At 45.6% G+C, this 13,393-nt stretch overlaps 1 protein-coding gene across 4 annotated transcripts in view; it reads left to right on the top strand.

Moving 5' to 3' along the window:
• Positions 1–12,099, top strand: part of LOC140405399 (transmembrane protein 198-like) — a 133,130-nt gene extending 121,031 nt beyond the window's left edge. For all 4 annotated transcript variants that reach the window (XM_072493754.1, XM_072493757.1, XM_072493756.1 and 1 more), the window contains exons 3-5: positions 4,345–4,920; positions 5,960–6,108; positions 7,929–12,099. In XM_072493754.1, coding sequence (XP_072349855.1) covers positions 4,345–4,920; positions 5,960–6,108; positions 7,929–8,072 — 869 coding nt within the window. In that variant the 3' untranslated portion in view covers positions 8,073–12,099. The remainder of the gene's footprint in view (positions 1–4,344; positions 4,921–5,959; positions 6,109–7,928) is intronic.
• The last annotated feature ends 1,294 nt before the right edge of the window (positions 12,100–13,393 follow it).

Below are 13,393 nucleotides of genomic sequence, written 5' to 3'. Positions count from 1 at the left end.
GCTGCTATCTTGTGGTCCAATCGTTCAGTTAAGTTCAGCCAGGGCACAGTGGCACCCTCTGTCGATAGATTTCGGTACTACAGGCAATTTGCAGCAGACTATAACACTGCACCTTTTTCTCAAGGGAGAATGTTGTGATTATGAAATTAGAGATTACTTTGGAAATATGCCTCAAATAAAATATTATTTGTTCTCTTAAATACAACTCAGGTTATTTGCAGGTCAGATGAAGTGTTGAAGGGGGTCGCCTCTTTTTTGCAGTCCTTGAACTTGTCTCCATGTTTGAATTCCTACCACAGGACTGAAACAGCTCTTGTCAAAGTCACAAATGACAGGGCAGCATGGTGGCACAGTGGTTAGCACTGCAGCCTCACGGCACTGAGGTCCCAGGTTCGATCCCGGCTCTGGGTCACTGTCCGTGTGGAGTTTGCACATTCTCCCCGTGTCTGCGTGGGTTTCGCCCCCACAACCCAAAGATGTGCAGGGTAGGTGGATTGGACACGCTAAATTGCCCCTTAATTGGAAAATGAATTGGGCACTCTAAATTTATTTTTAAAAGTCACAGATGAGATTCTGTGTGACTGGGACAATGGGAAACTTTCCCCCTTGTCCTTCTCTCCCTGTCCCGCAGCCTTTGACACGTGTTGACCCCCCATCCTCCTCCAACACCCTCTCCACTGTCGTCCAGCTGGGTGGGGACAGCTCTCACCTGCTTCCATTCTGATCTATCTCATCGTAGTCCGAGAATCACCGGCAATGGCTTCTTTACCTGTTCCTGCACCGTTACCTCTGGTCTCCCCCCCAAGGATCTATCCCTGACCCCCTCCTATTTCACATCGACGTGCTGTCCCTCAGTGACATCATCGGAAAGCACAGCGTTAGTTTTCACACTGAGGACAGCCAGCTCGACCTCACCCCCACCTCTCTCGCCTCCTCCACTGTCTCAAAATTATCAGACTGCTTATCCCACATCCAGTACCGGATGAGCAGAAATTTCGTCCAATTTAATAATGAGAAAACTTAAGCCGTTGTCTCAAGTCTCCACTCCAAACACTGTCCCCTAGATAGACTCCGTGGCCAATCCACCTCCCCTGCACATCTTTTGGCTCGTGGGGGGGGCCTGAACAACTTCTAACAAAAGCTCCTGTGGCTGCCTGTGCCCATGTTGGCTTTCATTTGTCATCCAGAACAATCATTCAAACTTGAGGAAAGTCTGTGGGAGCCATGGTGGGACTATTTGCTCAGTTTCAAATTGCCAAAGATGTGCTAACTTGGCCTGAATTTAGGACAAGGCTAAAATTCTTACTGTGAATCTGCTTCAAAGTTATTTCAGGTCCTGCAGGACGTGGTTTCAATTTCGGAGCAGTGAATCTGCACATTTCATACTCGCCGTCACTTTTTAATCTGACTCCAAATTTGTCAACGTGCATTTCTTGAATTTCCAATTTAAGAATTCGGAGCTGATTTCGTTCAGCACTGGCGTGAAGTTAATGATTTTTGTTTACTGCTTTGCATGTCAGTCATGGCTCAGTGAGTGTACACTCACTTTTGAGACAGAAGGTCAGAGGCTCGTTCCAGAGCTTTTGAGTACATAAGATCGACTGACACTTAGTGCATCACTCCCTCAGTATTGCACTTGTCAGAGGCACCAGTGAGACATAAAACTGAGGCTACCCTGTCAGGCCAGTGTAAAAGATACCATGGCACTTATCCAGGAAGAGCAGACATTTATCAGTCAACCAAATTCAAAGAAAAACTGATGACATGTTTGTTTACCTTCTTGTAGTTTGTGGGGTCTTGTTGTGCACAGACTGGCTGCTGCGTTTCCTAAATTACACCAGTTACTGCACTTCTAAAGTATTGCAATGGCTGCAAAGTGCTTGAGGACATCCTGATGCCGTGAAAGGTGCTATATATAGGAATGCAGGCTCTTTCTTGAAGAACCTTCTCAATCTCCATCACTCTCTGACAATGTTTTTGATCTGCCCTTCTAATTTCCCTTTCCTGTCTGATTTCCATCCGCCTACCTGAGTTTCTCTGTGTTCAAGACCTATATAAGGGTGAGAATCCCACCCCTTATATAAGTGTTAGGAAAACAAAGGTAGTTTTAAGGGATTTATATTTGTATTTGGTAAACATTAGGATTAGGGTCTAGTTTTAAGTGGGTTTAATTTAATCTTTCTGTGCCTGGTAAAACCTGTAGTTAGATTCATGCTGGACAAAGGTGCTTTTATGTGTGGGGTTGGTTTCGATTCCATTGTGCTTAGAGCGGGGTACGGCATGAAAAGTAAATAAACCAGCAGTGGTTGCTTATAAACTGGGGCCTTGTAAGGTAGAGAAACTTTTAAGTTTAGCTAATTGCAGTTGGAGATAGGTAGTGAGAGAGAAGACAGCTCTGCTGGAAGCAGTTGGTTTGCGAAGGCTAAAGAGGAAACTACGCTCTTAGTCTTGCTAGAAAAAAAGCCATAATATGGAATATGCATTTCTTGAATTGCCAACTTAAAAATTCAGAGCTGATTTTGTTCAGTACTGGCATGAAGTTAATGATATTTGTTTTCTGCTTTGCATGTCAGTCTTGGCTCAGTGAGAGTACACTTCAGTGAGTGTATTTTCAGAAAACAGATGCTGGAAATCTAAAGTCCAGCTGGTTAAAGAACAAAGAAAAATTACAGCACAGGAACAGGCCCTTCGGCCCTCCCAGCCTGCGCTGATCCAGATCCTCTATCTAAAACTGTCACAAAGAACAAAAGGAAGCTAACAAAATGAAGAGAAGTCTCGAGTTATCAGAACAGAGGAAACTGGAAACCAGGACAGATTACTGTTCAGTAAAGTCACAGAGAGTTGAAAAGGCATTGGATTGTGAGAGACCAGGAAAATACCTGCAGTAGTGCAGGTTTGAGAGAAATTACCACAATTTGGGAGACATTATTTGAAACAATTGTGGGAATCAGTGGCTGGACCTTGGCCTTTAAGACAAAAAAACAGGGAGGTATAAGCAAAACCTTGATGGAAACAGTGGGCCGGGGGGGGGGGGGGGGGGCATCATTTAAAAGAAGATTTGAAAGTGTGACTTTTGAAAGTGGAACTTGAAATCACTGGTGTGGAAGCCAGAGTTCAGTGAGACAAGGCAGCTCACGGGATAAGAATCAAGAAATCCACAAACATTCACTTGGGTTCAGAGAGGAGTGCGTCTTACCGCAGTCAGCTTGTGTGCTTAAAGAGGACTTTGTGTATTAATGAGGCCATTGTCATTTAAGATGTACTTTGTAATCCGTGTTGGTTTTAAAATCTGTGTTTAATTGTTAAGCTAAGGGGGCGTAAAGGAGTATTGTACATTAATCCAATTTTTTCTTGTTTAATACTTTTTTTCTTATTGTTAAAAATAATTAGCGGTCCTATGACTCTGTTCCTCCACATTTTATTTTTAAAAATAAAAGTTACGGTCTTTTGAGCCTGGTTCCAATCTGGGATCTACCCCTCCAGTTATAACACCAAATGGGATCGTAATATAAAGTGCAAGTTGTTTCTTTCTAGATTGTATCTTCATAAATCTGGAAAGATCCCAAATTGTCGTAGTGACCTTGCCAAATGCCTGACAGATCTCAGAATATTGGCGCATTCTGGAGTTTTACGAGGCCAGAGAGCCGTGGCTACCCCAAACCAAACCATGACTGGTCAATCTGCAATAAAAAGAGAAAATGCTGGGAATAGTCAGCAGGTCAGGCTGGTGAGAGAAACAGAGTTGTTAAAAAATAAATTTAGAGTACGCAATTCTTTTTTATTCATATTTTTTTTTCTTTGTAAATTTAGAGTACCCAATTGATTTATTTCCAATTAAGGGGCAATTTAGCGTGGCCAATCCACCTACCCTGCACAGCTTTGGGTTATGGGGGCAAAACCCACGCAGACACGGGGAGAATGTGCAAAGTCCACACGGACAGTGACCCAGAGACGGGATCGAACCTGGGACCTCGGCGCCATGAGGCAGCAGTGCTAACCACTGCGCCACCCTAGAGAGAAACAGAGTTAACGGTTCAGATTGATGACTTTTTATCAGAACCGCTGTTAGACATAAACTGCTGTCTTCCAGATGCCACTTATCAGCTAGTTTTTGAATCTGTTGACAAACGTGCCTCAGTGTGGTGATGAAATAGTAATGACTCCAATCTTCACCTTGGCAGCAAGTGCGCTCCTGCACAACCTTGTGTTTGCATAGGAATTACTGTTGTCTGTTTGCTATTGTGAGGGAGGTGTTAAGCATCAGGCCGCATGATGGTTATTGTTTCTGTGTCTGGGTTACAGTGTAAAAGTTATTAGTGTAACTTTTTGAAACCTTTGTTGCAGGTTATCGCTGTTTCAAGGCCGTCATGTTCCTCTGCGGATTGATGTTTGGCTCCATCATCATTTTCCTGCTGTGTTACAAGGAGCGAGTTCTGGACATTCAGTTGAGCGTGGAGGCCAGTGCTGGTATTGGTCTAGGCATCGGAATCCTGTGTGGACTGGTCACCATGCTTGTCCGCAGTGTTGGCCTCTTCATGATTGGCTTGGTGCTTGGCCTGCTGGTAGCAACTGTCACTCTCATTGTGATGGAACAGTTCTATCACCCACACACCATCTGGATTCCAGTGGGGCTCCTTATTGGTGTCGGGATGCTGTTCGCTGTCTTAACTTTACAGTGGCAAAAACTCTTCACCATTATCTCCACTGCAGTCTTTGGTGGTGCTATCATTACAATGACTGTGGACTATTTCATCGAGCTGTTTCTGTTGGCTCAATATGTCTACGAGAGGCTCAAGATTTCTCCCTCGCTGCCGATTTGTTGGTACAGTTGGGTGATCCTTGGCATTTGGCCAGTGCTGAGCATGCTGGGAATTCTGGTCCAATGGAAACTGACAGCTGAAGGTTACTCACACACTGAAGGTAAGACCAGCTCATGCCCAGGGGGGATTCTTTTTTACATTAATGGTTTTTGGAAAACTTTTAGGAAAGGATTTTCTACTTCTCTATCTGTAATCAAACAGATTGCCATGAGGGGATTGTTGGATGGATGCTGACAACTCTTGGGTACTTTGCCAACTTGTCACTCTTGTCATCTATAAGCCCAGGCAATGAGTGTCAATGGGTGATTGCCATCCAGCTGAGCCTGGACTTGCTGCCATCTAGTGCCCGCATGCATGCACTTCAGAGCAGGGGTCACTGGATAGCGATCAGTGGCAGAAACATACCTGTCCCTTTCCTTTAGTCTGGGGGGAGGCCCAAAGCCAATTCTAGTGTCCCCAGCACTTCCTCCACTTAACTCATGAAAGATAGGGGATCAAACCTTACGCATTGTTCGTTTGTGTGCACGGAACATACTGGATGATGATTTTAGCCACTGAACCATTTGAATGATAAGCTTCTCACACTGGACAATCAGTACTTTGTTTTTTTTATAAATTTAGAGTACCCAATTCATTTTTTCCAATTAAGGGGCAATTTAGTGTGGCCAATCCACCTACCCTGCACATCTTTGGGTTGTGGGGGTGAAACCCACGCAGACACGGGGAGAATGTGCAAACTCCGCACGGACAGTGACCCAGAGCCGGGATCGAACCTGGGATCTCGGCGCCGTGAGGCAGCAGTGCTAACCACTGCACCACCGTGCCACCTGCAATCAGTGCTTTGGTGTGGATCTATTGGAGGATTTGCTGGACTCATTATATTGTCCTGCTCAGTTGCTGACTGGCGCTGTTCTGCTGTTTATTTGATGACCAGTTTCTTACTGAAGAACATTGCTCGGTCCAAACACCTTGCTGCTGAGGGAGAAGAAAATGGGAATAACAGGAACGGGTTTTAGCTCAATTGTTCTGTTCTTCAGTAAAGATGGAGGCATTCTGTAAAGGGTGGGCAAGGAAGAAAAGGCATTGAAGCTGTTAACTAACACAAATTCTATTGCCACTAACTTTTCTTCTTCCTGCAGTTATTATCAGTAAACGACAAAAACGAGTGCAGTTGATGAGAATACGACAGCAGGAAGCAAAGAAGCGACAGAGGGCATCTCAGACAGAGGGCACATACCGCAGGAAACCATACCCGGTCAAACGGTACACGGGAGACATCCTATCACCGGTAAAGTATGAGATATCAACCTCTCTTCACTCGAGTACTGGAGTGAAGAGAAGTGAGAGTGGGGCCCCTTTGATCTTACCATCTCCATTCTTCTGTACAATATTAAGCTATATAGATACAGAATTACTTCGGGTATACAGCACAGAAAAAGGCATTTCAGCCCAACTGCTGCCAGTATTTATGTTCCACCCCTCTTCACCTAACCTGTCAACATAACCTTTCTCTCTCATGCACCTATCTAGCTTCCCCGCAATGGCATCTCTGTGATTTGCCTCAGTTATTTATGTGGTTATATATAACCAATCCCAACACATGAGTCGAGTAAGATAATTAATCTACAAAGAATTACCAGTCGTGTGTACATGGGAGCGAATTATAGGAAAGGAATCAGACTGAGTGATGTAATAGAGCACCCTGCTACTCACCGAGCGCTTTTACCCAGGGGTATATTTTCCATTCCTGCCCAATGAGGGAATGGTGATGGGTGGGGTGGGCAATTTGACAAACCATTCAAAAGTCCATAGACCTTGGGTGGGAATTTGCAGTCTCGGGGCGGGCCATGCTGCCCTGCGTTTGTTCCCCAGCTCTCCAGAAGATGTTGGCTTCTTGTGGTGTGTGATTCCACCGACTGTCCTTGTGCCATTCTTCATGTGCAAGCCAAGGCTTCAACTTTGGTTGAATTCTGGTGTAATGCCAGTGTAGTAAGAGTTCTGTCCAATCTGATCCCAACCAATTTTCTGTTGGCATTCTCAGCTCGATTGGGAAGCCGAAATTGAGGGTGGGTAGGGAGGCTGCAGATCTTGCCACCTGAGGGGAGTGGGGGAAGGGATTGGGGAACAGACCGGAGGATGCAGAGGGGGGAGAGGAGCAGATTCTTAACCAATTTCCCACCGATGTCTCCTGGTGTTAGACTGGGAAGCCTCAGCAACTCTGATGGAAAATGCAAGTGTTTTAGAATCCATAGACCTCCGACAGTGCAGGAGGCCATTCGGTCTATCGAGTCTGCACCGACCCTCTGGAAGATCAATCTCCCTCAGCCCACTCCCCCATCCTATCCCTGTCACCCCATCTAACCACATCTTTCGGGACTTGTGGGAGGAAATCGGAGCACCCGGAGGAAACCCACGCAGACACAGGGAGAATGTGCAGACTCCACACAGTCACCCAAGGCCAGAATTGAACCCGTGTCCCTGGAGCTGGGAGGCAGCAGTGCTAACCACTGTGCTGCCTCGACAAAATAAAAAGCAATCCTTCAGATTTATTCTGGGAAGTGGTTACTGTCCCAATTTATGCATGAGAAAGAACCAGAGTCCACATGAGGGAAAAAAACTTTACACAGCAAGTTGTTAGGATCTGGAATGCACTGTCTGAAAGATTCAATCATTGATTTTCAAAACAGAATTGGATAAGGAGACACTTCTTCACACAAAGAGTGGTGAGCCTGTGGAATTCATTACCACAGGAAGTAGTTGATGCTAAAACTTTGAATATATTCAAGAGGCGGCTGGATATAGCACTTGGGGGGAATGGGATCAAAGGCTATGGGGAGAAAGCAGGATTAGGCTATTGAGTTGGATGATCAGCCATGATGGTGATGAATGGTGGAGCGGGCTCGAAGGGCCAAAGGCCTCCTCCTGCTCCTATCTTCTATGTATGTATGTAAATACTTGGGGGGAAGAGTTTGAAAGGCTATGAGGAAAGAGCAGGGCAGTGGGATTAATTGGCTAGCTCCATCAAAGAAGCAGCTCAAATGTGATCAAATGGCCTCCTTCTCTGTGCTCTGTTATTTTGAAAATAATTTTTCTCTCTTTCCCCTCTAGAGCTACATTCAGAGTATCCGAGATCGTCAGACAGCAACATCCATGAGCAGTCTAAACACAAACATTCACACCATCGTGGATTTGGATTATGAATGTGGTTCCACTGTTCCACTCACAGCCAGCAATCCCGTGGTCATGGCATGAGCTAGTTATCATTGCACAGCAAATATCGGTCAAGGTTATTAGTGAACAACCAGTTTATTTAGCTCGTCGCAGGTGGCAAGTAGATAACATGTGGCACTCTAGCCAGAAGTCTCCACACCATGGTCTGTTTGTGTGTCTCTCTCGGAACCAGTTCCTGCAACCATGAAGAAACCTCTCGACTTCCCCAGTTTGTTACCTGCCTGAATCATTTTTCAGCGGTCTGACAGAGAAAGGGCCTGCTGCCTCTTATCAATAGGCATCGATTACAATGCAAACCACTCCACCTCGTCCTTCATTGATGAAAGGGGGCCTGTCATGGGAAGCAGACCAACATGGCACATCACCCGTCAGGGAAATGTGTACCTTAGTGACCAGCATAGAAAACCATGTTCCCCATGCACATAAAGAATAATCAGGATAAGTGTGTGGCTCCTTTGTGAAATAATCTTGGATTGCGTGTGTCTCAGCCTGCATGTTTTCCAATTTGTTTGTTGCTCAATCACTGCAAGACATATAGTCGTTGTCTTGTGGGCCACCAATGTGGCTTTTTATGCTGTCAAAATTCATCTTTAAGTATTTCTTTTGAAGGTACCATTTCATATATACCCTATTCAATTGTTTACTTTTGAAGCCAGAATGATTTAATGCCCTTCTGTATTAGTTTAAACACGGTGTTATTCAGTGCGACACAATAGGCCTGTAAGCAGCAAATTGTCTCACTTTAATACTGTTCGGCTAAACCCTGCCTCTTAAGTATAATCCAGCAGAGTAAATAGCCAAATGTTAAATCTCAAGCACAATTGCTTCCTTTATTTTGCACTGCAGCTTTCTCTAATGCCAATCGGAGATGTAAGGGTGGTGGCAGACGTTATTTGCGATTGAGTACTTATCATTTCCCATTTCATCACCGTTACAAATTCCAGAACTGTATGAATCAGCAGACACGCAACTCAAAGGGTCAGGTCCTTTTTCTTCATTCTTCGACCAGTGTAAATATCTCCAGCAGCTCTTGACCTTTCAAATACTCTCCCAGTGGACCTCACACCCTGATTGACAGTTGCTATTAGCTCTCAGGGCAAAGGACACTTACACTGTTTGGGCTATGAGGTGAACGCTGGGCAGGAATCTGTTGGAGGTGGACTGATGGTGTTGTTTATATGCATGCAGTTCAATACACAAACATAGTGAGGTCTGAGGAGGATGAAGACAGAAAACCTCTACAGTGAAAAGACAACAGGTGTTTGGTATTATAGAAAGTAAGCTCCCATTTCTATTTGACAGCACAACGGAGGTGAGAAAATCAAATGGCCAATTTACGGTGAACTTCGAACTGCAGCAACCTTACTCCGAGAGTGAGAGGATAGTGTTCTAGCTCATCCACCTATGATGTACTAATGGGATATTTGAGTATCCTGGGGTAAGGAGAAGGGTTTGGTTTCCTGGTGTCTGGGTGGGTCTCACTATGCAGACAGAAAAACATCAATTATCACCCCCTCCCACCCCCCAAATGGTAACCTTTTCTTTGACAAATTGATTGTCTACAACCTCTAGCATCTAACTGTTGTTGCCAAATTTGAATCATAGACTTTACAGTGCAGAAGGAGGCCATTTGGCCCATCGAGTCTGCACTGGCTCTTGGAAAGGGCACCCTACTTAAGCCCACACCTCCACCCTATCCCCGTTACCCTGTAACCCCACCGAACCATTTTGGACACTAAGGGCAATTTAACGTGACCTATCCACCTAACCCGCACATCTTTGGACTGTGAGAGGAACCCGGAGCACCCGGAGGAAACCCACGCACACACGGGGAGAACGTGCAGACTCCGCACAGACAGTGACCCAGCGGGGAATCGAACCTGGGACCCTGGAGCTGTGAAGCAACAGTGCTAACCACTGTGCCACCGTGCTGCCCTGTTCTTTCAGAACTTTCTTGCTGTCTGCATAGTATCCTCTGATAGGTCAGCAGCCATGACATCCCAGTGATGTCAGCTCGTGTGCCCATCCATTCATTCATTTTGAGGTTGAAGGTTTTAAATGGGAGGGATGCATGGATGGAAGGAGAGATGTTGTCAGTTATCTGACTGTTAATGATATACTGTCAATTCTGGGATTTATTTAGGAAACTACACAGCACATGTTTATAGTTTCCAAGTGTTGGAAATATCAGTGACGTCTTCAGCAGATTGAATGTAAGATTGTTTGAATCCTTCACTTGCAGACGAGGGTCAGTGATTTTCAGCATTTAATATTAAAAATCTCTCAAACTGAACTCGCTTATATATATGTTAGACTCCACCCACCTGTTTATGACATGGTGAAACAATTCACAAGTGGATCAGCTTCGAGTTATCCTGGAGGTGGCTGCGATATCTTGGTTGTGCGGAGTAACTGAAACTCTGTCCATGATCACATCAGAACGCCATCCCCGTGGACTTGCTGTACGCTGTGCATGTTCTGTACACCACCACAGGGCCCTGTTACACAGACTGCCTGTATCCTGTAGATGTTCTGTACACCACCACAGGACCCTGTTACACAGACTGCCTGTATCTTGTAGATGTTCTGTACACTACAACAGGGCCCTGTTACACAGACTGCCTGTATCCTGTAGATGTTCTGTACACTACAACAGGGCCCCATCACACATACTGCCTGTATCTTGTTGATGTTCTGTACACTACAACAGGGCCCTGTTACACAGTCTGCCTGTATCTTGTAGATGTTCTGTACACTACAACAGGGCCCCATCACACATACTGCCTGTATCTTGTTGATGTTCTGTACACTACAACAGGGCCCTGTTACACAGTCTGCCTGTATCTTGTAGATGTTCTGTGCACTACAACAGGGCCCTGTTACACAGACTGCCTGTATCCTGTCGATGTTCTGTACACTACAACAGGGCCCCATCACACAGACTGCCTGTATCCTGTCGATGTTCTGTACACTACAACAGGGCCCCATCACACAGACTGCCTGTATCCTGTCGCTGTTCTGTACACTACAACAGGGACCCGTCACATAGACTGCCTGTATCCTGTAGATGTTCTGTACACTACAACAGGGCCCCATCACACAGACTGCCTGTATCCTGTAGATGTTCTGTACACTACAACAGGGCCCCATCACACAGACTGCCTGTATCCTGTAGATGTTCTGTACACTGTAATGCATTTTAGAAGGTCTAATGCAGGTAGGGAATATACATACAGTGAATGGTAGAACCCTCAAGAGTATTGAAAGTCAAAGAGATCTAGGAGTACAGGTCCACAGGTCATTGAAAGGGGCAACACAGGTGGAGAAGGTAGTCAAGAAGGCATACGGCATGCTTGCCTTCATTGGCCGGGGCATTGAGTATAAGAATTGGCAAGTCATGTTGCAGCTGTATAGAACCTTAGTTAGGCCACACTTGGAGTATAGTGTTCAATTCTGGTCGCCACACTACCAGAAGGATGTGGAGGCTTTAGAGAGGGTGCAGAAGAGATTTACCAGAATGTTGCCTGGTATGGAGGGCATTAGCTATGAGGAGCGGTTGAATAAACTCGGTTTGTTCTCACTGGAACGAAGGAGGTTGAGGGGCGACCTGATAGAGGTATACAAAATTATGAGGGGCATAGACAGAGTGGATAGTCAGAGGCTTTTCCCCAGAGTAGAGGGGTCAATTACTAGGGGGCATAGGTTTAAGGTGAGAGGGGCAAGGTTTAGAGTAGATGTACGAGGCAAGTTTTTTACGCAGAGGGTAGTGGGTGCCTGGAACTCGCTACCGGAGGAGGTGGTGGAAGCAGGGACGATAGGGACATTTAAGGGGCATCTTGACAAATATATGAATAGGATGGGAATAGAAGGATACGGACCCAGGAAGTGTAGAAGATTGTAGTTTAGTCGGGCAGCATGGTCGGCACGGGCTTGGAGGGACGAAGGGCCTGTTCCTGTGCTGTACATTTCTTTGTTCTTTGTACTACAACAGGGACCCATCACACAGACTGCCTGTATCCTGTAGATGTTCTGTACACTACAACAGGGCCCTGTTACACTGTCTGCCTGTATCCTGTAGATGTTCTGTACACTACAACAGGGCCCTGTTACACAGACTGCCTGTATCCTGTAGATGTTCTGTACACTACAACAGGGCCCTGTTACACAGACTGCCTGTATCCTGTCGATGTTCTGTACACTACAACAGGACCCTGTTACACAGACTGCCTGTATCTTGTAGATGTTCTGTACACTACAACAGGGCCCCATCACATAGACTGCCTGTATCCTGTAGATGTTCTGTACACTACAACAGCGCCCCATCACATAGACTGCCTGTATCCTGTAGATGGTCTGTACACTACAGCAGGGCCCCATCACATAGACTGGAATGGATCCTGTTGATGTTCTGTACACTACAACAGGGCCCTGTTACACAGTCTGTTTGCACAGGAACATGAATTAGGATGTTCTTTTAAAAATTCAGCTCTGACTGGGCTTTGACTTTGCAACTTTCAGCGGATGAAGGTGGGGAATTTGAAAGCCTTTGAGTTTATAACAAATTCTTCCCTCAGATTAAAACAGGTTTCTACCAGACTGAATTATCTGGTGGTCTAAAGTCTCTAAACTTCCAGTGAATGTGGTTACAGCACCAGCCCTCGGCAGTTGTGGGATTTTCACCCTGCTCGGGTTCCTTCAGGCTGGTTGGTCAGTCAGCTGTTCGAATGTTGTGATGTTACACCAGTGTTTAACAGGCGAGGCTCATTCATTATTTGGTACCACTATTTGGGACTTCTGAAGGTGTTAATTCAGACCTATTAATTCAACACCGTTGGCTGTTCTCTGGTGCCTGGCTCGAAAAGCTGTCCTTTCTGACCAGACGCAAGAAGGAAACTGTAGCGTCTGCACATCTGGGCCCCTTGCTGTCCTTACTGATGTACAGACTCTCAGGTATGGGTTACAGGACAGTGCAGAGCAAGTGAATCGGAGACATGCATTAAACAGGAAACTAGACGAGCAGATGAGGGAGAAGGAAATAGAGGGTTATGATGATAGATTTGGATGATAAAAAGCTTGAGTGGAGCATAAACGGCAGCATGGACTGGTGGGGCCGAATGGCTGTTTGTACCAGATTTTGGTCCATGACGGTCCCAGATTGGAGAATTAACCCTTTGCCCCTCCATCTCTGCATGAATCAGTATTACGCACTTAGCCATTAGGAAATCTGGTCGATCTGTGTTCCTCACATTGAATATCATGAATGGCTCCTTGTAGTCTGTGGTTCCATTTTTAACTTGTACCAATGTTGAAGTTGATGAACTAACTTTACTCCCTTCGCACTA

Source organism: Scyliorhinus torazame, chromosome X (assembly GCF_047496885.1).
Source record: "Scyliorhinus torazame isolate Kashiwa2021f chromosome X, sScyTor2.1, whole genome shotgun sequence".
In the NCBI taxonomy this organism is placed as follows: Eukaryota; Metazoa; Chordata; class Chondrichthyes; order Carcharhiniformes; family Scyliorhinidae; genus Scyliorhinus; species Scyliorhinus torazame.
This window is presented reverse-complemented; position numbering and strand designations above follow the sequence as displayed.